At 45.2% G+C, this 27,603-nt stretch overlaps 2 protein-coding genes across 2 annotated transcripts; both read right to left on the reverse strand.

Moving 5' to 3' along the window:
- Positions 1–3,137: 3,137 nt before the first annotated feature.
- On the reverse strand, positions 3,138–17,594 carry LOC147982919 (cysteine-rich receptor-like protein kinase 11). Its single transcript, XM_087540586.1, has 8 exons — positions 17,333–17,594; positions 17,006–17,231; positions 16,733–16,883; positions 16,401–16,625; positions 8,731–8,958; positions 5,067–5,094; positions 3,481–3,719; positions 3,138–3,350 (listed from the first exon to the last, which is right to left on the reverse strand). Exons 1-8 carry the CDS (start codon positions 17,559–17,561, stop codon positions 3,138–3,140), a joined length of 1,539 nt encoding a protein of 512 aa, XP_087396712.1. The 5' UTR covers positions 17,562–17,594.
- Positions 9,623–13,103, reverse strand: LOC125520016 (uncharacterized). The gene is made up of 3 exons (XM_087542727.1): positions 12,861–13,103; positions 10,201–10,311; positions 9,623–9,973 (listed from the first exon to the last, which is right to left on the reverse strand). The coding sequence occupies exons 1-3, from the start codon at positions 13,013–13,015 to the stop codon at positions 9,697–9,699; spliced, it is 543 nt and encodes a 180-aa protein (XP_087398853.1). The 5' UTR covers positions 13,016–13,103; the 3' UTR covers positions 9,623–9,696.
- Positions 17,595–27,603: the final 10,009 nt, after the last annotated feature.

A 27,603-nucleotide genomic window follows, 5' to 3' on the forward strand; every position in this document is an offset into this window, starting at 1 on the left:
GGACACTTTCCAAAGACCACCTTCAAATCCTTGACCATATCATGTACATCAGCACCAGTACGGTGGCGAGGCTTCGTCCGGTGATCCGCCTCACCTTTGAAATGCTTGCCTTTCTTTCTTACGGGATGCCTGCTCGGAAGAAATCGACGATGTCCCAGGTACACATTCTTCTTACAATTAGCCAAATATATACTGTCGGTATCGTCCAAACAGTGCGTGCATGCGCGGTATCCCTTGTTTGTCTATCCTGAAAGGTTACTGAGAGCATGTCAATCATTGATGGTCATGAACATCAACGCCTTTAGGTCAAATTCTTCCTCATGTGCTCATCCCACGCACGTACACCTGTTCCATTCCACAGTTGTAAGAGTTCTTCAACTAATGGCCTTAGGTACACATCAATGTCGTTGCCGGGTTGCTTAGGGCCTTGGATGAGCACTGGCATCATAATGAACTTTCGCTTCATGCACAACCAAGGAGGAAGGTTATACAAACATAGAGTCACAGGCCAGGTGCTATGGTTGCTGCTCTGCTCCCCAAAAGGATTAATGCCATCTGCGCTTAGACCAAACCATATGTTCCTTGCGTCATCTGCAAACTCCTTCCCGTACTTTCTTTCGATTTTTCTCCACTGCGACCCGTCAGCGGGTACTCTCAACTTTCCGTCTTTCTTACGGTCTTCTCTGTGCCATCGCATCGTCTTGGCATGCTCTTTGTTTTGGAACAAACATTTCAACCGTGGTATTATAGGAGCATACCACATCACCTTGGCATGAATCTTCTTCCTGGGGCGCTCGCCCTCCACATCACCAGGGTCATCGCGGCTGATCTTATAGCGCAATGCACCGCATACCGGGCAAGCGTTCAAATCCTCGTACTCACCGCGGTAGAGGATGCAATCATTAGGGCATGCATGTATCTTCTGCACCTCTAACCCTAAAGGGCAGACAACCTTTTTTGCTTCGTACGTACTCTCGGGCAATTCGTTGTCCTTTGGAAGCATAGTCTTTATCATTACCAGCAACTTTCCAAATCCCTTGTCAGATACACCATTCTCTGCCTTCCATTGCAGCAATTCTAGTGTGGTGCCCAGCTTTTTCTTGTCACCTACGCAATTCGGGTACAACAATTTTTTGTGATCCTCTAACATGCACTGCAACTTCTTCTTCTCCAAATCATTTGCGCAGTTTCTCTTTGCATCGGCAATGGCCCGACCTAGATCATCAATGGGCTCATCTGATGCCTCTTCTTCAGCTTCTTCCCGCATTGCCGGCTCAGCTTCTTCCCGCATTACCGGCTCGGCTTCTTCCCCCATTGTTGTATCATCGTATTCTGGGAACCCATGGCCAGGATAGCTGTCTTCGTCCTCTTCTTCTTCATTGTCTTCTATCATAACCCCTCTTTCTCCGTGCTTGATCCAAACATCATAGTAGGGCATGAAACCGGACTCAAACAGGTGGACGTGAATGGTTCTTGACGTAGAGTAATTGTGACCATTCTTATAGCCAGCACATGGACAAGGCATAAAACCATCCGCCCGCTTGTTTGCCTCAGCCGCAAGCAGAAAAGTATGCACGCCCTCAACGAATTGGGGAGAGCATCGGTCATCGTACATCCATTGCCGGCTCATCTTCATTACACAACATCGAATAGAACAAATTAATACAAGTTCATACATAAAGTTCATACAACACTTAAATGCAACATATATACAAATAACTCTCTAGCTAAAGCATTTAAATGCAACAACAAATGCGATCAAGATCGCAAGTAAGGTAACAATTGATCCAACAGCATAATGATACCAAGCCTCACTATCGATGGCATATTTTCTAATCTTTCTAATCTTCAAGCGCATTTTCTCCATCTTGATCTTGTGATCATCGACGACATCGGCAACATGCAACTCCAATTCCATCTTCTCCCCCTCAATTCTTTTCAATTTTTCTTTCAAGTACTCGTTTTCTCTTTCAACTAAACTTAACCTCTCGACAATAGGGTCGGTTGGAATTTCCGGTTCACATACCTCCTAGAAAAAATATCTATGTCAACTTGATGGGCATAATTTGTCATAAACACGAAATGCAACTAGTTTTAAAAGAGAATATACCACATCCGAATCATAACAAGGACGAGGGCCGACGGGGACGGATATCAAAACCATGGCACTATGTATAACAAACAAAGTACGGGCAAGATAATTATACGAGTAACTATATATCCAAATCACACTAACATCAATTTTTATATAAAATTTCATGAACAAGAGGCTCACCACAAGGTGGTGCCGGCGACGGGACGGTGCGGGCGATCGACGGTGGTTACGACGGAGATTTAAAAGGCACTAAGTAAACCACACCTACATATGCAAATTAAGTGTTATTTTTGACCTCAATTTGCATATAAATCAAATACTAGCACATATAATTCCTTCCAAATTACTAAACTCACAAATTAATCACTATATAAAGCATTGCAAGAGCTAATCTAGCAATGAGAGATGAAAGGACAAAGTTGCTAACCTTTGTGATCATTTGAATGGATGGGGGTCTTTAAATCTTGACAAATTTTGGGCAAAATGTGTGATGAGCTCGAGAGAAAGAGGGGAAAGAACAGAGGGGAGAGGAAAGGGGAAGAACAAAGCGAGCTCGGGTGGACGAAGGGTTTATGTAGGATGATCTTTAGTACCGGTTCGTGACACGAACCGGTACTAAAGGTGTTGGAGGGGCCCCAGACTGACAACATCCTACCACCACTCTCATTAGTACCGGTTCATGGCACGAACCGGTGCTAAAGGTTCGCCACGAGCCGGTACTAATGAGAGCGGCCCGGCTAGCCGTTGGAACCGGCACTAATGGACACATTAGTACCGGCTCAAATTCAAACCGGCACTAATGTGCTTCACATTTGACCCTTTTTCTACTAGTGTTGGTAGCCTGTGTTTCATTAGATGATACATTTTCTTGACAGACTCATATTTGAATAAAATCACAAAATGTTCGAGTTACTTCTGGGACCGTGTGATTGTATGTGGACTGCTTGAAATATAGGCAACTAACAGCGATGCTATCACGGGATCATAAGAATGCCAACATCCGGCATGCCATCACAAATGGAATTAACTGACTATCTATTAATTAATCTAAATAGGTCTTTGCACAATGTTGGAGATGACCGACCAGCGAGGTGATCTTTGCAGTAAAAAAAGGGTAATCACGTTTGCCAATTTTTGAATCAATCTCGCATCCGTCAGACTTGGCGTGTGAAGAGTAACCAGAATTTAACAGCCTGTTGAGTACATCATCCCAACGTGTTTGGAAGTAGTTTACTTGGCCGATCTCGCAATAAGCCTGTCAGCATGCATTAGTATTTAAATTCACATCCTTAATGCTCCTCGAAGTATTATGCTGAGTCGATGTTGAGATTAGCAGGAACTTTTAAGTTGGAAGAACTAATGATGATTAGGACACACGTACGTACCTTGTTGAGCGCGTAAGCATACGGGTTACTCCAGGAAAGCAGGTAGTCCTGGTCTTCTCCATCTTTGTTCTTTCCACGGTACACAACTGTGGCTATCGAACCAGAAAAGTACCCACGTTTGTGACTGAAGGCAGCCCACTGTCCGTTGCCAATCCATTTTAGGTGGTCTTCACCGTTGAAACGACCAGACCAAACATTGGAGCCAACGTGGTGGAGGGTGTCCCCGGTCACGTTATAGATGAATGACATGGACAAGGACAAGGACAAGGACAAGGACACGAGCATGGATGATGACTCCATCGACACCGCGACTTGGGACAAGCTGGGCCTCAAGGACAAGGCTTCCGAGGCCGTGGCCCCGGCTGCAGGGGCCGCGAAGGATCTGGAGGTGCGTCAAGTGGTCGTGGGCAGCAACGAGACGGGCTTCAATCATTATGGCTCCAACATGTCCCTCGGCCTCGACCTCGACAAGGGCATATCGGCTTCGTGCGATTCGGAGGGCCGCTCCATGCTCGTCTCCCCGGTGGCTGCGGATGTGGGTGGGCTGCGCGCTCTTGCGTCGCGTTCCCCCATGTCTGCGCGCGGTCTTGGTAGCGGCGGGGTGCGGCTTCACAAGAAGACGGCGGGCCGCAAGACTCCCCCGATGGCGCCGACGAGCCCACCCTCGGTCCGTGCGGGAACGTCTGTCTCGCACCGGCCGGTGGTGATGGCGTTGGCTTCTCCTGGGGGTCCGGTTGGCGGGCCCTCGCCGGCGCCCCCCCCCCCCCTCCTCCCTCCGACGTGCTTCGGGCGGAGGTGACCAAGGCGGTGCCCATTTCCACGGCCAAGTGCTCCAAGGCGGTGGTGGCGGCCCCGGTGGCGCAGGAGCGGGCAAGTTCTCGTTCGAAGGGCGCCAAGGGCAACCTTCCTGCTCTGCAGCGCGCTCAACTCTTGGTGGCCCAGAAGAACATGGAGACCGAAGGTAACCCCCTACCCCGTTTTACGATTTTTAATGATTATTCCGATGAGCGTCTAGGGGGTATTTTAGAGGATAGTGGGGTTGATTTGTCTGATGAGGGTGAGGCTCGAGAGCTCTTGTCTCTCATCCGCTCTAAGGAAATCGCGCAGGCCGCGCTCGCCCAGGCAGCGGCGGCGCGTGTTGTGCCAGTAGCAGAAGAAGCAGGGGCTTTTCTGTTGCCTGTTGCGCGGCCCGATCGGGTGGACACAGCAGCAGGGGCTGCGCCGTCCCCCCCAGCCCGTGGTCCTATCAAGACACGGCGAGTGGCCAAAGCGGTTACCGCTCGCGGTATCTGCCTCCGCAATCGCATAATTTAAATGCGTTTCATCTTCTGGAACATCCGAGGCTTCGGCCACGTTGGGAGGCGGACCCAGCTAAAAGAATTCATTCGCGTTGAGGATATCGACGTTGTTGGTTTGCAGGAAACCATCGAGGCCGAATTCTCTCACCGAGACCTGGTAGCCATCGATCCGCTCGAACGCTTTGCGTGGCACTGGGTGCCTGCGGTGGGCCACTCGGGGGGTCTGCTTCTTGGCATCAGCCATGTTTGCTGCGAGGTGGTGGCGTGAGATGCCGGTCGTTTCTTTGTGTCGGCACACGTTCGCCATCGCGCGACCCTCCGCGAGTGGGAGGTCATTGTGGTTTATGGCCCGGCCGACCACTCGCACTCGCATGAGTTCTTGGGGGAACTACAGGAGAAGGTCGCGGCCTTGGGTGTGCGTAACTTGCCACTGATAGTCGGTGGGGATTTCAACCTAATCCGTTCGGGAGCGGATAAGAACAACGGGATTATTAACTGGACAAGGGTGTCCATGTTTAATAACGCGATAGCATCAATGGCCCTTAGGGAAGTGGCCCGCGTGGGCGCACGGTACACTTGGACAAACAAGAAGCCTACGCCGGTTCGGTCAGTGCTTGACCGAGTTTTTATGTCCGCGGAGTGGGAAATGCTATTTCCCTTGTGCTCCCTACACGCTGAAACGAGGATCGGGTCGGACCACGTCCCTTTAATTCTCTCCTCGGGGGAGGAGAGGTTAAAACGAAGCCCTCGTTTTTTCTTTGAAACTGCGTGGTTTGAGCACCCGGAATTTGAGCAAATCTTTCTCTCCAAGTGGGAGACTTGTGTTGCCTGGATCGGGCACACGCGTGGGCCCATGGATTTCTGGATTGCCGCAGGGGCGGGGATGCATGTGGCTCTCAAAGGCTGGGGGGCCAACCAGGGCCGTGAGGATAAGTTGCTCCGAGCGCGTTTGATCGCCGACCTCGCCTGAATGGACGCTGCTGCGGACTCACAGGTCTTCTCGGAACAAGATTGGGCTCAGCGCTACGCTGTAGAAGCCCAAGTTGAGTCCCTCCTACGAGCTGAGGAGGAGTACTGGCGTAGGCACGGTGGAATCAAGTGGACGCTCAAGGGGGACGCGAATACTAAATATTTTAATGCCTATGCTAACGGCCGGTGCCGTAAATGCGCCATCTAGAGACTGCAATCTGAGCAGGGGCTCCTTTTGCGTCAACAGGATATCGTTCGTCACATCTATGACTTCTACATCTAGTTGATGGGCTCCAGGGAGGAGTCCCGAGCTCGGCTGCGGTCGGATGTTTGGGAACCCGCGCTGTGGGTCACGGACGAGGAGAATGAATGCTTGGGACTCGCTTTCCTTCCCCAGGAGATTGACCAGGCGCTCCTTGGGATGAAAACTGACACCGCCCCGGGTCCGGATGGGTGGCCGGTGGCGACGTTCAAAAGGTTTTGGCAAGTGCTCAAAGGTCCTATTTTCGAAGTTTGCAACGGGTTCATGCGTGGCTCAGTAGATATCTCTCGCCTTAACTTTGGGATCCTTTCTCTTATCCCCAAAGTGCAGGGCGCAGACAACATTAGACTTTTTCGTCCTATTGCCCTTATCAATGTCCCGTTTAAAATTTGTTCTAAGGCTTGTTCTACGCGCTTGTCTCCGGTAGCTCACCGTATTATTAGTAGGAACCAATCGGCTTTTATTCGTGGTTGCAACATTTTGGAGGGGCCGTTGGCCCTCCAAGAGATCGTTCACTCGCTCAAACGCACTCGCCAACCAGCAATTCTTTTGAAATTAGATTTTGAGAAGGCGTACGATCGAGTGAACTGGGAGTTTCTCCGACAAATCCTTCTGGATCGAAGATTTTCGTCGGTTTGGGTTCACCGTATGATGCAATTGGTCTCGGGAGGCCAAACGGCAATTGCGGTGAATGGAGAAGTAGGGAACTTCTTCGGCAACAAGCGTGGGCTACGTCAAGGGGGCCCAGCCTCACCGTTGCTCTTCAACTTTGTGGCGGATGCCTTGGGCGCCATGCTAGACAAAGCTCGATCTGCTGGCCACATCAGGGGAGTGGTCGGTAATCTGATCCCAGGAGGTGTGTCACACCTGCAGTATGCGGATGACACTCTTCTCCTTTTTGAGCCGGACGAACACAGTATCGCAACGGTTAAGGCCATCCTGCTGTGTTTTCAACTCATGTCCGGACTAAAAATTACTTCCACAAATGTGAAGTGGTGTCCATAGGGATGGACGCGGCCGAAAGTGAGCGGGTGGCCAACTTGCTTAATTGCAAACTTGGGAAGTTTCCGTTTACCTACCTCGGCCTCCCGATCGCAGAGAAGAAATGCTCGATTGCTGATTGGGAACCTCTCAACACTAAGGTGGCGGACCGGGTTTGTCCGTGGAGAGGTCGATTTATGTCTTCAGGGGCAAGACTAATCCTTACTAACTCCAGCCTCTTGTCCCTACCCATGTTTGCCATGGGTATGTTCTTGTTGGCTGATGGGGTCCACACGAAAATGGACACCCCGCGGGCACGTTTCTTTTGGGAAGGAGCGGGTCCTAAACGGAAATACCACATGGTTAAGTGGCAAGCCGTCTGTAGACCTAAAGCCCGGGGGGCCTTGGGATCATCAACTCTAAGCTGATGAACATTGCGCTTATGTGCAAGTGGATCTGGAAGCTGTCCCAGGGAGGGACCGGCCTCTGGGTTGACCTCCTTCGTGCCAAGTATTTCCCGCATGGGAATTTCTTTGAGGCAACACCTCATGGGTCCCCTTTCTGGACCTCTATCCAATCCCTCAAACCATACTTCGCCAGGGGTGCGAGGTTCACTGTTAATAACGACCGCTCCACGCGTTTTTGGCACGACGTTTGGATAGGCCAGCATCCTCTTTGGTCGGAGTTTACCCATCTTTATTCCATCGCGGTTGAGCCCAACCAACTGGTTGCTTCGGCTCTTAGTGCCACTCCGCCCCCTATCTACTTCAGAAGGGAGCTTTTGGGGCCGGAGCTGGAAGATTGGGAGCGCCTTCGGGCTCTGATAGCGAATGTGCGGCTGTCGGGCTCCGCAGATGTGGTCTCTTGGAGACTTTCGGGCTCTGGCAAGTTCACTGTCAAGTCCCTGTATAGAGAGTTGTGCCGCGGCCATGCCCCTATGGCAGCCACGGGGCTTTGGAAGGCGCGAATCCGCTTAAGATTAAGGTCTTCCTATGGCAACTATGCCAAGATCGCCTTCCTACCTCTATCAATATAGCCAAGCGCAATGGCCCTGCTTCCGGTCCTTGCGCTTTGTGTGATGACGCGGAAGATGCTGACCACGTGTTCTTCCGGTGTCCATTGGCGCGCTTTGCTTGGAGCGCGGTCCGTGAGGCCGCTGGGGTGGATTGGGATCCACGCTCACGCTCTGAGCTTGTGTCATACCTATCTTCGATCCAGGGCTCTCTGCACCGGATCATGTGGGCGTGTGCTTCGGCCATGTTATGGGCCTTATGGCATATTCGTAACAAGTTTACTATTGAGGGAGTGTTTCCCTCTCACCCCGCTGATGTAATCTTCAAATGCATCTTATTCTTGCAGCAGTGGGCACCGCTGGGAAGGCAATAGGAATCTGATCTTCATCGCCAAGCTATCGCATGTCTTCGCTCCGTCTACTCGGCGTCTCGAGCTCCGTCACCTCCGTTTGCTGCCTCATAGGGATGGGCAGTCCTTTTGGTCTTGGTTATCCCCGAGCCTGCGCGCTCGTTAGTTTGGCTGGTTATGCCATGTAATGCACTTTATTTCGCCGTCGTTGCCTTTTGTGGCATGCCTTAGAACATGGGTGACTAGCTTTGGTTCCGTCTGTTTGGCCTGTTTGTTTGTGCATGCTGCCTATGTTGAAGGCTTTATTAATTTAAAGCCGGACGTCCCTGACGTCTATGTTCTAAAAAAATGCGTGGTTCGCGGTGGACGGATTTGGACGATGAGCTTGGGACCGCACAAGTACCTGCAAGCCTTGACATCCTTGTTGTCATCGCACACCAGAATCATGGCCTCTCGTGCTCGGTCTTGCCGATTCTTTGGTTTCCCAATGTACCAAGGCATTTGATCCAACTTTTCATTGTCAACCACTTCACCAAAGAGATACACCGCAGTGTTCAGTTGACTTCTCGCCGGTTCTTGGTCTGTCATGTCAGTTTCTGGGCTTCCCTGCGTAATTTTTTTTAGAAACAAATAGAACTGTATGTGAGCAATATATAATTGAATGAAAAAAAAAGAAGTACAAAGTCCGGTAAAACATCCGAACGCTGTCAATCCTCGACCACGCAACTCCGTCCACGCCGAGGGTTCTAGCACAGAGGGAGGCGGCCGGCAAGTTCACCGGGCCGGTGCCATCGTGTTTTCAGTGGTTGTTTAGGTGTCCCTTTCTTCTATCAATATAAGATGGGTGAATTCCATATATGTCACTCAAAACTTGCCCGTACCCTCATATGCCATTGAAAATTTCCCTCCCCTAAATATGCCACTGAAAACTTGCACTGCGTACAGATATGCCACTATCGCGAGTTGACTGTTAGTTGACTGTTAAGTGGCAGTTGAAAAGACGATTTTACCCCTGAACATACCTTGTGACCATTTAGCCAAATGATATACTGATTTCTATTGTATTCCATTTCAATAATTTTTACATGAATATAAGACGAGCGATGAACTTTTTAATTAATTTCAGCATGAAAGTACAAAACAAGTAAAATAATGTTAGTACAAAAAAACAAAATTTCGGCAGCATTTTCGCTTAATTAGCATAGAATCACAATTTGCATCTCATGAGCAATATACCCTCACAAACATCAAATTTGTTACAAGACCATATTGGTTCATCACAACACAAAACAGAGAGGTCTCAACATGTTTTAATGTCAAACATACACCGAAACAGAGCACACACTACAAGTCCAATCTAACAGGTGCTCTTTTGCTCCTAGTGCTCATAGCTGGGCTATGAGATGTCCTTTTGCTTCTTGTACCCATGTCTGGGCTATCATGTGGAGCAACTTCGCTGCATTTTTCTTTGCCTTTTGGTGTCTGCTCTCCAATAGCAACAACTCGTGAGGCAATCTTCTCTTTGGCAGCCTTACCCTTTCCCTTTCGCGGCACACTCTTCTTAGATTTTTCCTTTTGTTCCCCAGAAGCATGTTTTGGTTCTTTAGAACCCTTGATAGATCTGTACACATAATGTTTATCTGGTAAGCACATTGCACGGTTCTGAAAGGTGCAAATCAGCAACTAACAAATATAGATGGAGATATACCTCACTAAACTAGAACTTGGGCCAGCATCCTCATTTATTTGAGAAACTAGATCAGTGCTGTTTTTGGATATCAAAAGATTAACCAATGTTGTGCAATGTTGACAGGAGTATAAGGACACGCAAGTTTAATGCAATCTTACCTAGATGGGTATACCATGACCGGAGCAGTTGTAGAAGCACATGCAACTACCATGGCCGCCTCAGGGTCCTGTATGGCACTCTTCTTCTTTCTCCTCTTCTTTGGTGGCCCCCTTAAAACAAAACAGGGTTATAAAATCAGAAAGTGTAAATTCAGGAAAAGTAAATACAAGAAAAGGAAATACATGCAGTAAATACAGGAAAAGTAAATACCTTTCAAGAAGCATAGCTGCCTTTTGTTCAGGATCACCATCTCTACAACTGTGCCAATGGTGCCCATATCATTTACAGATTGGGCATTTGGGAGCCCCTTTTGACCTTTCTTCGGATCCTTTGTATCTATTCTTTCTTCGTCTCCCCGCTACGCTCTTTAGTATAGGTGGTTCTAGGAAGAAGCCATGATCACCTTTGGGCCATTGAGACTTGTCAACCAATCCAGGAATGATATGCTCATATGCAGCCCTAAACTTTTCCACACTATAACAATCATCAACATAATCCTCTATAGACCCTCGAACATGCCCAATGAATGCAATAGCATGCACACAAGGCTGTCCGCAAACCTGCCACTCTCTACAAGTGCAAGTCCACTTGCTGAGATTGACAACATGCCTATAACCACTCCCAGCCTTGCACTGCACTTCAGCTTCAGTGTCACTAGTTCTTGTTACCTGAAATGTCAAACCTCTGCTCTTCTCATGCAATTGTTTCACAATGTGTGGCATAATTCTGCCTTTCCATTTCCTAGAAACCTTCCTTCTCTTATGCCACATGATCATTTGCTCGTGCCTCATCTTGTCAATGAATTCTGGAAGATGCATTCCTTTGTAAGGCTTGATCCATTTGTTGAAGGATTCAGCAAGATTATTGGTCACATAGTCCACCTTTGAGAGTGTCGTGAACTGGCTCCTGGTCCATAACCTTATGTGATTCTCTTGCAAGTAGGATATTGCTGTTGGCCTTGCTTGTTGAATAGTTGTTATGTGCTTGTTAAAATGATAAGAATTCCATGCATATGCGGCTGGCCAAAGGTGATCATCATATACCTTGCCTCGAAACTTCTTCTTAAAATTCTTTACCAAGTGCCACATACACTCCCTATGTTCAGCCATAGGGAATATGTCAGCTACAGCTCCATCAATACCCTTTCCCGCATCATTGCAAATCGTGAGACCTTCTGGTGTGCCAATAGCATCTTTAAGTCTCTCCATGAACCAAGCCCAGTTTTCCTTTGTCTCAGAGTCGATTACTCCAATAGAAAGAGGATACATCCAATTGTGGCCATCTACAGCAACTGCGGCTGCCAATTGACCTTTGAATTTGCCTGTCAAGAAAGTGCTGTCAATAGCCAAATATGGCCTACAACCTGCAAGAAAACCATCTATGCATGGCTTTAATGCAAAGAACAGCTTTGTGAACCTTCTCGCTCCAAGCGATACTTCATGATCAATGACAAAAGAGCTACCAGGGCAAGACTTATCAATTTCTGCCTTGTAGCTATACAACTTGTCAAAACTTTGATCCCATGACCCATATAACTCCTCAAGTGCTTGCTCCTTTCCCTTGTATACCCTCTTGTAGGGCACAGTCATATGGTACTTTTCACTGATCTTGGTCTGCAATGCAATGGGTCCCAAACTAGAATCTTCATGGAGCCAAACTTTGACTCTATCAGCCACCTAATTCTGGTTTGCATGTTTGGATGTTTCATCTTGTCTTGTGCTTGAGCATGTGTGACCATGTTTGTTTACCACCACCTTGATGCTACCCTCATCCATCCTAGCGGCATGAATTCTCCACTTGCAATTCTCATCACAACAATGGGCCCTGAATCTTGAAGGATCAGTCTTGTCAATTTGAAAATTGAATTCACGTGCAATTGCATGTTGAGCTATTGCCACTCTAAACTCATGCATGTCACTATATACTGTGCCCTCTGTCATTGGTGGATTTTCCCTATCATATGAAAAATCTGGAAGGTCAATGGGCTCAGCATCTTTAATTTCATCCTCCTCATCCTATCCTCTGATATGTCATCATCAGAAGATTTTTCCCTATCGTCGGGCACAAAGTTAGGATCTTTACAAGGCACATCACTAGCATCACCTTCATTTTCACTATCATCTGAGTACATGTCTTCCTCGTTTACACCAACATGCTCATTTTCCTCAAATGGATTTGCTAAGTCAGTTCCAACATAAGGGACATCCACTCCAACACTCTCTTCTATTGGCCATTCAGGTTTATCAGGTCTAGCATTGACATTATGAACTGTAATCCTCATCTCAATTGTTTTTTTACTACCAAACTTAGCAAACATAGCAAGCATGTCATGGTCAGTACTTAATTCATGGATTGTTCTATTGGACTCTTCAAAATAATGAAGTGTCACTGTTTCATTCATACGCCATGGATATTTCTCTTCAATTTCAGCAACAAAGTCTTTATAATTTGTCGTGTAAGAGTCAATGACCATATTGAACATATAGCCACTAATGCCCTCTCTAAAATGAGAGCCAACAAATTTTCATGTTCATTAAAAATGATGAAGCTGCATCCATCCTGTGAATGAACAGGATACCACCATTCAGACCGCAATGAACTAAATCGATTGCTACCAATTTAAAATTTCGGGAACAAGCAATGTGCAGAAGAAATATACCCTGCTGGGAGCCAAGGAGGAGGATCTGTCGCCATTCGGGTTGCCGCTGGTACTTGATGTGCTCCCGTCGCCACCGATCTGGCATCCGCCGCCGCCTTTGGGGGTGCTTGCTGCGGTGCTCCCATCGATGCAGATGTGGCAGCCGGCGGCGCCATCCTGCTGGCACCGCGTGGGAAGGGGGCCGCGGCAGAGACCAACCACTCCACCGCCGGGGCGGGGAGCGGCAGCTGCTGCTCGTGTCCGGTGGGATGGGCACCTGCGGCTGCTCGGGTCCGGTGGGGATGTGGGATGGGGGGGCGTGGGGGACCAGCGGCGGAGAGGCTGCTTGGGACCGGCGGCGGCTAGGTCAAGATGCAGGTCATGGGGACTAGGGAACGAGCGCTAGGTCGTGCGGATGGGGATGGATGCAGGTCGAGCGCAACTGGCCAGTTTTTTTTATCTTAGTTCCATTTTTCTAACATATGGCTCAAAGGGTACAATGGTCTTTACTGGAAAAAACCGACATCACGTGAGAGCTTCTACACAGTCAACTAACAGTCAACTAGCGGTAGTGGCATATATGTACGCGGTGCAAAATTTCGGTGGCATATTTGACAGAGGGAAATTTTCAATGGCATATGCGGATACAGGCAAGTTTTGAGTGGCATATATGGAATTCACCCATATAACATACTCATACTCATTCGTATTCGAGAAAAAAAATATGGTAAAACAAACAACAGCCCCTGCGGCGGCAGAAGCAAAAGCAATACCCAAAAGTACCGGAAAGAATATCCGCAAAACGACCAAAGCAATTAAGAGTTGAGGCACTTCACTATCAATACTTCTATTCCTCTCCTTCCAAATGAACCAAGCAACTACTAAGATGATGCAGTTCAGCTTTTTCTTCTTATCCGGAAGAGCATCGTTTCTCGTCCAAAGCCATCAGGGGAGGTAGGTAGGAGGCACCGGTGTACGGAAGCACCTTGTGGAAAGGCATCTTGTGGAGACTGCCTATAGATGTCATTTGGGTGGGAACTCCTGTTCGGCGCCTATAGCACTAGGGAGCAAACCCAGTACCCTCCTTACGCTGGTCGCTAGTGTGACTTGCTTGTCCGATTGGTTGCGCACGGTCGACTTCTCTCAGCAAAAAAATCATATAGTAAAAGTTTTGGACATAAAAAATTTCATGAATTTGAAAGAAGTTCCTGAATATGAAAAAAGTTTGCAAATTTTAAAATAGTTCACAAATTTGAAATGTTGTGGATTTACAAAAAGTTTGATTTTTTAACAAAATCATGTATTTGAAAGACAAATCAGGGATTTGAAAAAAAATTCATGAAACTGAAGAAAGTTCACAAATTTAAAGAATATTTTCAGATTTAAAAGAAGTTCATGGCTTAAAATATGTTCACGAACTCGAAAATGTCCATCTGTTTGAATTTTTTATTTAAAAAGATCGTGAATTACAAAAATACGAATTTGAAATGTTCACTGAGTTGAAATATGTTTAAGAAAGAAAAAACGAAAAAAAAAGATAAAAACAAGAAAAATGTGCTCCCGTAAAAACCAAAAGAAGTCAGCCCAATGGAAACTGGTGGAACCTTCTAGAAGGTTCCCAAAAGCAGTGTAAAAGTGCTAGTATGGGCTGTCCCGGCTAACTCATGTATCGTTGAAAAAGGTGAATGGATAACAAAGTATTTATGCGCCTTAAGCCAAGTAGGATTTGTCCATTTGGGTAAAGTCAAGAGCTACAGTCGCCCATCAGGGCGGGGGGAAGGGGGGGGGGGTATGTTGGCCTACTTCTGTTTTCTTTGAATGATAAAATGTGGCCATGAGAGCATTAAAATGGCTCCCTCAATGTTATGTTTGTATTTATTTGAATGGCTCCTTCAAAAATTGAGGGAGCCATTGATATGGGCTCCCACCAAGGTATTTTTGGATCTGATTGCCAGGTCCTGATAAAAGCCTTGAACTCACGTCTGTATGAAGGGGTGAATTTTGAGGTTCTTCTTCGCGAAGCTCGTAGCCTGTGCATTTTATCTTTTGATGCAGCTAGCTTTCAATTATGTCATCGTGGAAGTAATGGCGCAGTGCATGCAGTTTGGCAGTTTGGTTTGAGGATGCTTTGTGCCATTTCTATATGGGCAAATCATGCCCCTGACTTTGCAAGTGAGTTGGTTGCCAGCAATGTTGCTGGGCAGCAGGTTTAAATGGATTTCCATGTTCCCGAAAAAACAAACATTTGGAGGAAGTGCATTTAATATTTTTCCTTGAGAAAAAATATAATTAAAATGTAAAGAAAGCTAAGATTCTGTTCGCATTTGAATGCTCCTTAATTCGTGTGGTTAGGACATTTCCATTAGGAATTAAGGAAAATAAAGTTTTAAGTAAATAAAATTTCAATCCTCTACCAATCAAAATGTGACATTACTGGTATAAAACAAGGCACATAGAAACGCCATGATTTCTTTTAAAGATTAGTATATCTGGAAAAGAGATTACCCCATTACATTACTAGAGTAATTGAGAGGCTCTTATGTGCTATCCAACTGAAAGGTTGCATGATGTTTTTAAAGAAGCAATTAAAAGATAACTAACCCACCCGTTGGTGCCCATCCTTGAGGCTGCCGTAGCGGGTATATCATAAATTAGCATCATGTATATGATACTATCTCTGCAATGCATAGTATAATAGATTTAGATGGCCTTATTTATTGTCATGCAAAATATATAGGAGTATAGTATTTATTATGATACAATAACATAATATGATACTCAATCCGCTTTCTTCTTCATTTAGTTATATGCCACTTTATCAAAATTGTCTAGTTGGCATGAATGATACTAGATATGATACTCTCATTATGGGCAGCCTGATCCATACTACAACCAAAGCACATATCCACATAACTAAATAATTTGGTTAAACAAGGGTGTGCCCTTATCAAGCTTCTGAGGGCACATGAGCCAAAGCATGTACTCCCTCCACTCTATATAAAAGGTCACTTCGTTTTCCATGATGAACTTTGACATATAATTTTGGTCAACAAAATATGGGTTATATGTCATCAAAAATATATCAACAGGCACTTCTATGAAATGTGCATTTAATGACATACTTTTTGTGTCATATAAGTCACTTTTTGTTGGTCAAATTAATGATTAAAGTTAGACATAAAAATATGAAGTGGCCTTGTATTTAGAAATGCAGGGAGTAACTATGTTACGGGACAAATGACCTGGGGTCAAACTATATATTGACTTACAGACTGACCTTTCGTCTCTAGATTTTGTTTCTGATTCAATTAATTTTGGAGAAGGAGTCCTTCAAGCGCATTTGTTCTCACATAATTAAACTGTGTAGAATGAATTATCTCATAATCAAACATATATATATATATATATATATATATATGGCCATGTCCAAATATTTGCAAGCTAGAAAGAAAGAAAAACATGGTCTCATAATCAAACATTATATTTTTATGGCCGTTGTCCAAATATTTGCAAGTTGGAAGGAAAGAAAAGCATGGTAAACCGCACCATTAATAATCACACCTGGTCCATCGATGACCTTGGAACATTTCCTAGCACCTCATGAAGCTGACACATACACCTTGTCTCATTTAGCTCATGGATGATGGCCCCTATAGTCGGCCTTCTGCATCGCTCGATCTCTAGACAGCTTAAGGCTATTTCAATGCATCGCTTTATTTGTTCGCAGTATGACTCTGGCACGTCCACTGATCTAGCCTGTAGCCTACTCCTCCAGTTCCTCTGTACCTGGCAGTTTTAACATCAACATTCAGAATGACAATATATTCAAAAAATAGAAGTATTATTTGAAAAGATGTACAACTTGTTTTGATATAGGCAAGTTTTTTCCTTACTTGCTCAATGAATTCTTGGGAATTCATTTCAGCACTTTGGGAGTACCCCGTAGGTCCTGTCATTATCTTTATGATTACAACACCCAGGCTGAATATGTCCAGCTTATTTGAAATAACATGTCGATTTATGAATTCTGGCGGTAAGTACCCACTGCATGACAAATCGCACATGTTACCGAGACTAATGCAAGCAGAAGACTCTAATATAATTATAAATATTCCGGTTCACGCGATGAATTCATCTTATGTTGCCCCTTAAAAGTTGCATCTTACATTGTCCCTATAGAACTTGTTGTGATTCCCGTGCCTTCTCCGTAAAACCTTGACAATCCGAAATCAGCAATTTTGGGAACCATATTCTCATCCAGTAATACATTGGCTGGTTTCAAATCCAAATGAAAAATAGGAGGCTGCAGTTCCTCATGAAGGTATTTCAAACCCTCACATATCCCCTTAATTATTGCATAGCGTGTGTCCCAATCAAGTCCAGTGGATTCATCTGTAGCAAAAAACAAATATCATCTTCAACATGTATATGTTAGTTAAGAATAATTCCTTGTCATGTGATCTCCTAATACGAGTAAGCGCAATGCAACATACCAGAAATAAATTTGTCAAGACTTCCGTTATGCATATACTCGAAGCACAATGCTCTCTTTGTCATGTCAGCAAGAACCATTTTACCTCTATAGGGTACGTATTCTCGCTGCGTTTCATGGCAAAAGCCAACCAACCGGACAATATTTGGGTGCTGGAGACATGTAAGGTTGTGGAACTCCTTATCAAAATTCTTGTCATTATCATCAAGTGATGGCATCCCATAAAGCATCTTCAGAGCAATCTTTTCCCCGTCTTTATTCACACCCTGTTTGGCACCTCAAACGCATATGGTTTAGTTTTATTAAATTTTTACTGATATATGTAACAAATGTAAAGAAGAAAATGATGGTCATGACTGAGTATGTGATAATACATAGCCTCTTCTGGGTTTTATTTCTTGTTGAATGATACAAAAGAGCATTCGGAAGTGAAAGGTCAAGTATGAAAGCAAATCATTTGAAAGAGGGAACAACTTTTGTGTGTGCGCGCGAGAGAGAACACAGTATATTGTACCCAACGTACTCGAACAATGTGAGTCATATGTCATTGGTGTTAGATGTGTATAGTCACTTGTCTGTATATCCCTAATGTATAAGGAGTTTTCTGCACTTTGTCACACATGTATATGTACTGGCCTCTGGCCCTCAGTGAATACTAGTTGCTCATTCATAACATGGTATCAGATGCTTAGGTTTCCCTCGCTTCCCCGCACGCTGCAACTCCGTGATCCTCTGCTCGATTCTGGCCGCCGTCGTCGCTCTCATCCCGTCCGGATCCGCTGCCGCGGCTGTCCCGTTCGGCCTTGTCTTCCTCGACTGGCGCATCTTGGCCCGCGTGAGCGCCTCCTCTGCTGCGAGTCTGCTCTGCTCGATTCCGCCTCGTCCTCCTCGACTGGCGCATCTTGGCCCGCGGGAGCGCCTCCTCTGCTCCTGCCGGCCGGCCGACCGACCGCGGGAGAGCCTCCTCTGCTCGATCCCGCCTCGGGAGAGCCTGCTCTGCTCGATCCCGTCCGGGTCGCGACCGTGCTGGGCCGTGTACTCCTCCTCCTCTCACGTCGGGCCCCGGGCCACGCGTTCCCCGTCCGCCTGCCTGCGCTGCTCGCCTGGCTGCATCGGGCTCGTGCTTCCTGCCCGCGGCCGCTCTCTTGAGGCCTCGCTCGCTTTCTGGCTCAAGATCCCCTCGATCTAGATTGAGTTGAGGACCCGTTGACTGCAAAAAAAAACAGTGAGATATTTCAGTATGTCCTCTTCGGGCTATGTGGCTGTTCCTCGCTGCTCGGTGCTCTTTGATGGCACCAACTATGCTGAGTTTGTGGGCTTCATGTGTATCCATATGCGCGGTCTTCTGCTGTGGGGCGTACTCTCTGGCGAGGTAGCTTGTCCACCCTGTCCCGTTGCTCCAGTGGCTCCTGTTCCGCCGGTAGTAGGGACTTAATTATTAGGAGGATCCCTTCACCGATTATTGAGATGGATATTAAGGGATGCAACCCCATTTAAATTAGACTACTAATATTAGCATCCTGTTAGACTACTCCTTCTGTCTAAGAGTATAAGTCATTTTACGAAAACCAAATAATCCCAAAATACTTAGACGCGGTGCATTAACTCACATCTCATTTCTTGTTTCTTATCAACCAATAAAAGATGTGGGGGTGCATGTTTTCAATGACTCGAGACTATCAAACACGACATGCAATAGTTAGTTCATTGCATGCAATGCTATTAATTAGCAAATCAACATTAAATTATCTCGTTTTCCCCTCCTTCTTGGTCACGGTGCACAACCTAAGATGACTTATTCATCTAGACGGAGGGAGTACTATTTCACAACAAATGGGCCGTGTGATTGAATAGGTGGGCCTAGGTAGTTAGTTTGCATGTTGCACTAATTGCGATTTGTTTCCCGTCAACTACTCCCCAGAAATCACGCTAGACCTGCACCACTTTAGCAGTAAAATCCTCCTTGCAGCTTCATCCGTACACACGTTGAAATCTGCAATAAACTGGGAGAAACTGGTGCATCTAAGAGCAACTCGAGCAGACCCCGCATCCGGCCCGCCCGCAAAACATGTTTGCAGTTCACGGAAAAACACCTTGGCGGGCTGGCGCGGAAGGCCGCAATTGCAGACCCCGCATAACGGACCCGTAAAAAAATATTCGCGAAATATGCTTTTTTACGTGTCGGATTTGCGGGGTCTGATCTGGCGCAGCTCCTCCCGGCCCGGAAAACCTAAATTTGCACCTTAATTTGATCTAGCATAATGCATTTCTTTGTTTTTTCAACAACATTGGATAGATAAGACATCACCAAATCTTTGCTAGAATAGTAAGACCAAAGAAAACAAGAACCACAAGTATGCATTTTAGAAGATTTTCAACTTCCATAACTGCTCTCACAAGTTGGACTAATATCTTCTCCATGCATTCATTGTTTATCTGCGGATTCTTGATTTTGCAGTCTTCTTTCTTTATCCTTAGTTCGAAAGAAGTAGACGTTGCTTTCCCTCTAGTTGCACATGCAGCCACATCATTGCCTTCGATTCTACTAAGGAGTGCACCAACATCTATTAAGTTTATTTCTATCAATAAATCGATGTATTGGTGATACTACGCAACTTTATTTTTGTAGACACGTGTTGGGCCTCCAAGCGTAGAGTTTTGTAGGACAGTAGCAATTTTCCCTCAAGTGGATGACATAAGGTTTATCAATCCGTGAGAGGTGTAGGATGAAGATGGTCTCTCTCAAACGACCCTGCAACCAAATACAAGAAATCTCTTGTGTCCCCAACACATCCAATACAATGACAAATTGTATAGGTGCACTAGTTCGGCGAAGAGATGGTGATAAAAGTGTAATATGGATGATAGAAATATATTTTTGTAATTTGAATAAATAAAAACAGCAAGGTAGGGCAAAAAAACGGTATTGCAATACTTGAAAACAAGGCCTATGGTCCGTACTTTCACTAGTGCAATCTCTCAACAGTGCTAATATAGTTGGATCATATGATTATCCCTCAAAGTGCAATAAAGAATCACTCCCGAATTCCTATTAGCGGAGAACAAAAGATAGAAATTGTTTGTAGGGTACGAAACTACCTCAAAGCTATTTTTTCCGATCAATCTATCATAGTGTTCGTACTAAAGTAACACAAGCTATTCTTTCCGATCGATCTATAATCAAGAGTTCGTACTAAAATAACACCATATGACACACATCAACCAACTCTAATGTCACCTAGATACTTCAATGTCACCACGAGTATCCGTGAATTAATTCTACGATATGTATCAAACAACTTTACGATCATAATATTCAATCCACACAAAGAACTACAAAAAGACCTCAAAGTTTCTATCGGAGAAAAGATAATAAAATTTGTTACTACGAGTTTCAGAGTCGGAGTCGTCGAAGTGCATGCGCCAATGCGTCGGAGTCAGAATCCAATGGCAATCTGCATATCGAATGAGTAGTAGAAGATTCAGAATGCATCTAAGCATCTTGGACAACTAATTACGAGTTTCAGTACTTCAGAATGCAACAAATCATCTTGGACAACTAATCACTAGTTTCCATACTTCAGAATGCAGCTCAGCTTCTTGAAATCACTAAGTCTAGAAAGAATCCACAACGAGAACGATGGCACTCGTCAAAGTGGCGTGATTTGTTGAAATCGCCGACCATTGCAAGTAGGCACTTAATTATTAAGAGGGTCCCGTCACCCATTATTGAGATGGATATCAAGGGATGCAACCCCATTTAAATTAAATAGTTGACCGAAACAAGGTTTTAGATGAACAGGGAGACCATCTCCCCGGCTCCATTCATCATAATGAAACCACATGACGCCATTTTTCAAATTAAGCGATGAGTAGGAGTTGGAATCCAGTGGCAATCTTCATATCGAATGAGAGTAAGAGATTCAGAATGCATCTAAGCATCTCGGACAACTAATTGCTAGTTTCAGTACTTCAGAATGTAGCTAAGCTTTTTGGAATCACTAACTCTAGACAAGATCCGCAGTGAGAACGATGGCACTCGTCCGAGAGGCGTGATTTGTTCAAGTGGGCAGCCATTGCAAGTAGGAACTTAATTATTAAGATGGACCCAGCACTGATTGTTGAAATGGGTATCACAATCAGGCGACCCAACCCCATGTAAATTAAATAGTTGACTGAAACAAGGTTCTACTACAGGGGCATCCAGGGTGAGCCCCCATCTAGGTGATCAGTTGTAATCCAATGTGCAATCTGCGTACCGAAATGTGGAGTGGGAGATACAGGGTGCAGCTAAGCTTCTTGGACAAATAATTGCTAGTTTCTGTACCAGATACAGAGAAGAAAAAAAATCATTTGTTCCAGAAACATAAGCATCAACACCGAACTATCATGCACTCCAAAAAATGATTCGAGCCAAGGGGAAGCAAAACACACCTCACACTCGGCCGGGGTAGCTCAGTGGTCAACCGCAGAATCATCAGGAATTAAGGTTGAAGGAGGCGAGTCCGAAACTCTGAATCGAATTTGCAATCGGCATACTTAGATGAGTCGCAGTCGTAGAGAAGCACGAACTGCGTCTCTGCCCGACGCTGCATCCTCTGACAGTGCCACGCTTCAGTACCTTTTGGCTAGGACTGGACAGAGATACACTGGTCGGCACTGGGCAGAGTCTGGCCTCCCTGATTGAAAGGAAACTCTGAATCTGTTTCATGTGTGATTCGAACTGTTTATGCGCAGTTTGTCCAGAATTTATCAAACCCGTGAGGATCATAAAATTTGTAATAATTGGCCTATGATTCCTAATAACATCCCTGGGAAGTGGGAACTGGCAAGAGGTTCTCTACTGGTACATACAGTGCAGGTCATACATTTCTTGGACAATGCAGTTGTTGCAATGGTTACAGGCCACGATTAGCGATGCAATCGGGTGATCACGACAAGTGAACTTAGTAAGCCTAGCACAATGCTGCAGATGGCTGATCAATGGTAGCTGATTCTTGCAGTAAACTTAGGGCTATGACCTCTGCCAAATTTTGCTTCAAGTTCACACCCGCCCGATCTGTAGCTAGAAGAATAATCAGCATCGGAAATGATGTACATAAGCTGCTCCAAGTTCCTTTGAAACCAGTCGACGTCACTGATCCCACAATAAGCCTGCACATGTTAACAATAAAAGGGGTTATATATTCGTAAGTGCCTGAATTTTTCTTAAATCCCAGTTAAGTTTTAAGCCTTCCAATCAACGTCCAACCATCCTCATCTCTAAGTCACCACATATATGTTGATGGATTATGGATGGGCTTAGGCCCATATAAGAAAATAATCCCTAGTTAATCTCTAAGGTCCATGCATGTGTACGGCAAGTGGTGGGAAGTGTGGGGAGTTTAATCCCATACTGCTACTGCTATAGTAAAAAGAGCGAGACCTCTTTATAAGGGCTGCTCTACCACTTGCTATTGAGAGTTTGGAAATAGGAGTTGTACACGCGCGCTCCTCCTCCGCCGCCCGTTTCGCCTCGCCACGACGCGCACGTGCGCGCGCGCCGCGGGTTGCGGGAATGAGCCGAGCCGAAGCTTATTTTTGCCGCTCAGGAAGGCGCTGGCCAGTGGAGTGAACCCGTCATCTATTGTTCCTCTCACTGTGCTGCTTCCGGAGAGTAGGTGCCTCCGGAACCCTGTCGTTCGAGATCCTCCCGGGAGAACGACAATAAGGTTTTTAGGGAGCGTCTCGACGCGACTGCTCCCGATCCGTCCCCATCTCCGTCTGCCTCTGCTTCCACTACTTCCCTTCCATCGACCCCATGGCTGACGCCGCCGCCGCCAAGAAGAAGGCCTTGGCCGATGCCGAGGCTGCCGCTGCCGCCGTCGCGTTGGCCTGGCCAACCGGAGGGTATGACTCGTTCATCCCCTATTTGCTCGTTCATGTGCTGCGCCGTATATATGTTGTTCATAGATGTTTCGGTTTTATATATTGTACATGCTCACATGCTTAGTTATCGGTATGAGATGCATACCGTATTTGCCGTGCTTACTGTTTACTCGTGGATTAGATTAGTCAGAAAAGTGCTAATATTTCCAACAATCCAAAAACCTTATTTTAGGCACTTTTCGACTCATGGCTTCGCCGCTACTCTGATTTACTGGAACACATTTTAAGCGTTGGCAGACGAGGACTACCTTGTGGCTCACATCAATGAACGTGTTCTGGGTTGGTGGTGTGTCTCCCACGGTAACTATTGCTCCTGAACAGGAAAATGCGTTTAGGGAGGCAACCACCATCTTTGTGGGAGCCGTTCTTACTGTGATCAGAGACAAGTTAGTCGACGCATATCTCCATATGCGCGTTGCCAAGAATTTGTGGGATGTGCTCGAAGCTAAATTCGGCACAACCGGTGCTGGAAGCGAGTTGTATGCTCTGGAGCAGTTCCATGATTACAAGATGGTTGATAACCGTTCTGTATTGGACCAGGCCCATGAGATACAATGCATCGCTAAGGAGCTGGAGCTCCTGAAGTGTGAGTTACCGGACAAGTTTGTCGCGGGTTGCATTATTGCAAAACTCCCTCCTGGATGGAGGAACTTTGCTACTTCTCTCAAGCACTTGATACATGAATTCTCTGTTGAGGATGTCATCGATCATCTAAGTGTTGAGCAGAACTCGAGAGCAAAGGACTCACACATGAAAGGGGCAGAGGGTTCTTCTAGCGCCAATATGGTGCAGAAGAACTTCCACAAGTTCAAGGGAAAGAACTCTGTCCATCAGAATACTACCTTTAAGAAGAAGGGTAAGAAGAAAGATAAGAAGAGAGATGGCTGCTTCACTTGTGGTTCAGAGGAACATTGAGCAAACAAGTGCCCAAACAAGTATAAAAAGCCAGGACAGGACACAAAGTATGTCAATATGACTCTGAGCAACAATGATGCGGCATCAGGGTATGGTAATCTGTTTACCGTACTTTTAGTTTGTCAGTCCATCGATTGGTGGGTTGACACTGGGGCCAATATTCATTTGTGTGCTGATGTGTCTTTGTTTTCTTCTTACCAGGTCACACGAGATTGTTCCGTCCTGATGGGGAACGGCTCGCATGCTTCTGTTCATGGTGTTGACACGGTAGATCTGAAGTTTACTTCGGAAAAGATCGTGCAACTAAAGAACATGCAACATGTCCCCGCTATCAAGAAGAATCTCGTTAGTGGCTCCCTTCTATGTAAGGAAGGGTTTAAATTAGTATTTGAGTCTAACAAAGTAGTCGTATCCCGGTATGGACTATTTGTTGAAAAATGATATGATTGTGGTGGTTTGTTCCGCCTTTCCCTCGAGGATTTCTATAATAAAGTTGTGAACCAAATTCATTCTAATGTGAATGAATGTGAGGTTTGGCATTCATGTCTTTGTCACATAAATTTCGGTTGTATGACGCGGCTGGCTAAGATGAATTTAATCCCGAGTTTCACTTTAGCCAAAGGCTCTAAGTGCCATGCATGTGTGCAAGCAAAGCAACCTCGTAAGCCTCACAAGCCTGTGAAGGAGAGACACCTGGCACCACTAGAGCTCATATATTTCAGTTCCAGATGATCATCAGAGGCCAAAAATTATTCATCTATATGGTTGCTCAAAAAAGACACAACTTTTCCTGGAATTTCAAGAAGGGGCTAGTGCACTTTGAGCTTGGACGCGTCAAGACAACCAAGCCTTGGCACATACCATCATGTGTACCACAAGCATGGACTGAGAATATTTAGAAAGCCTACTCCAATGATCAATGTCACAGATAGCCATGGCTCAATGGCCGGCACATATCAAGCAAGTCTTCAACGAAAACCCATGTTTGCAAAGAAAGTCGCTCTCTGTCATGAATTCTTCTCTTCAACCGAACAAGAATAATTAGCATGTAGTACAATTTGACTCATAAATTATATTAATTGACTTGACTGGAAAAAAGAACACATGCAGTTGAGCTAGCTATTGTACAACATGCAAACAACTAACAATAGACAGATTGTTTCTTGTGGGGACTGGGGAGGAAGATTTTTTCCATTTATGCAAAGAAATAGAGAGCATATGACTACCTGATTGCTGTCAGCCAAAACTCATAAAACAATTGACTATTACATACAACAAAGATAAATAGCAGTATTCTCATTCACATCAATTCTGGGGAGGCTTTGGATGAAAATTAACAACATTCAACTAGCATTTGTCTAGAGAACATAAAAGAAAGAAGCTGAACCAACAAACCTTCATTACTTCTGCAACATCAACAATAGTCTCAAAAGATGAACACGATTCAATCGAAAGGACACAATCTGGACCCACTTTGTCAATGGCATCAGCAATCATGGATCCAATAAGTTCATCGTTTCTAGGAGAGATAAAGGCAACAACTGTGATACAGACCACAATCCAAGTTAGGAACACCAACTTCAGGAAAACAGTGCAACAAGGGCAGGATTGCATGAACCGATATTGACCACAATCACACATTGACTGGAATCTATCATCTTTCTCACACGCCGAACAACTTCAGTAGGGATCGAGTTCGTGGCCAATCTCCATGCGAAATGTTTCAGTTTAGATGATACAGAAGCCATCCACAGTCAACATCACAGTTTCTTTGCTCCGTCGGTGTTTGAAGTTCCCGGTCTCCCCTCCAACCAATCTTCCCTTCTTCTTTTTGTGTTCACTAGGATACGGTACGTAGAGAGCGAACACTAAGTAGAGGAGCGCTAGTTCAGGAGCCTTCTAAGGGTCACTTGAAGTGGGATGAGAGCACGCCACTTGATGCTCCCTCCGAATTTTGTTTTTATTTTTATTTTCTTCACACACAATTTTGGCTTTTTAGACGGGTTGTTTTCGTTTTTCAGTTTTCCATTGGTCTTTCTTAGCATTTGGATGAAAAAAATTTGAATTTTTTTTGCCCGAAAAAATGTGTATTTTTTGCTTCCGCAAGATGCACGATTGTGCCTCTTGGAAACGTAAAAAAATATTTTTCCTTTTTTTTCTTTTGTGAGAAGCACATTTTTCCTTCCACGAGAGGCATGATATTGCTTTCGCAGCCGTGCCTCTCGAGGACGCAAAAAATGTTTTTTTCTTCCATGATAGGCACGGTTTTGCTTTCGTGAGAGGTACGGATTTGCTTCCGCGAGAGGCACGGCCGTGCCTCTCAGAAACGGAAAAAAGAACACATTTTTTTCTTCCGCGAGAGGCACGGTTGTGCCTCTAGGAAATGGAAAAAATTTGTTTTCCTTTTTTTCCTTCCTCGAGAGATACGGCCGTGCCTCTCGGAAACGAAAAAAGCGCAGTTTATTTTTCTTTTCTTTCATGAGAGGCACGGTTTTTTCGCTGGGTTCTTTCATGAAGACAAAGTTCGTCCAAATCTATCAACATGGGATCTAGTTTTGAAGATCTCAACGCGAGAAATACAACCATGAAAATGGTTTGAAATTTGGACACATATTTAAGAGATAAAATGTTTTGAATAAACGGAACTACGAAAAAAGAGAAAAACTCTCAGGTTACGACAAGTGACGCATATGCAACACCCTCTTCCTTGCCTCCTGCGATGTGGAGTAGAGAGGAGGGAATTTTTGTCACCGGTATGACCTTTTTATTAGGTTTTCGTGTCCCGGGCATGTGGTTTTAATTTTGGTGGGGCTATTATTTATTTTTAGGACAATAAAACGGCACCATATCCTAGCCCTCTCACGCATTCTTCATTTTCTGGCTATTCATTATTGTGATTGGGGCGTTCTCGGGCGTCAGATCTGATGTTTATTTCTACCTCCATCGCATGTTAAATTGTCTAGCCCAACTGTCCCAAGGGGCTGCTGCTCCGGGAGAAAACTTGAAGGACTATAATACGAAATCATTAATTAAGGAGTACTCGTTGCAAAGAACACTTCACCTTTCCAGGTCACGACAAGTGGCGCACATGCAGCGCGTCACTTGTCGTAACCTGGGAGTTTTCCCTTTTTTCGTAGATCCGTTTATTCAAAATGTTTTATCTCTTAAATTGTGCGTCCAAATCTCAAACCGTTTTCATCATTGGATTCCCTGCGTCGAGATCTTTAAAACTAGATTCCATGTTAATAGGTTTTGATGAACTTTTTTTTCATGAAAAAACCGGACGGAAAAAACAAACCGGGACCATGGTTTTTTTATCCTTTCTGAAAAAGGCACGCCCGTGCCTCTCGCGAAATCACACCCGTGCCTCTCGTGGAAGCAAAACCGTGACTCTCACGGAAGAAAAAAACAGAAAACGTGTTTTTCCCT

Source organism: Triticum urartu, chromosome 2A (genome assembly GCF_056163025.1).
Source record: "Triticum urartu cultivar PI428250 chromosome 2A, HENAU_Tu73, whole genome shotgun sequence".
Taxonomy (NCBI): Eukaryota; Viridiplantae; Streptophyta; class Magnoliopsida; order Poales; family Poaceae; genus Triticum; species Triticum urartu.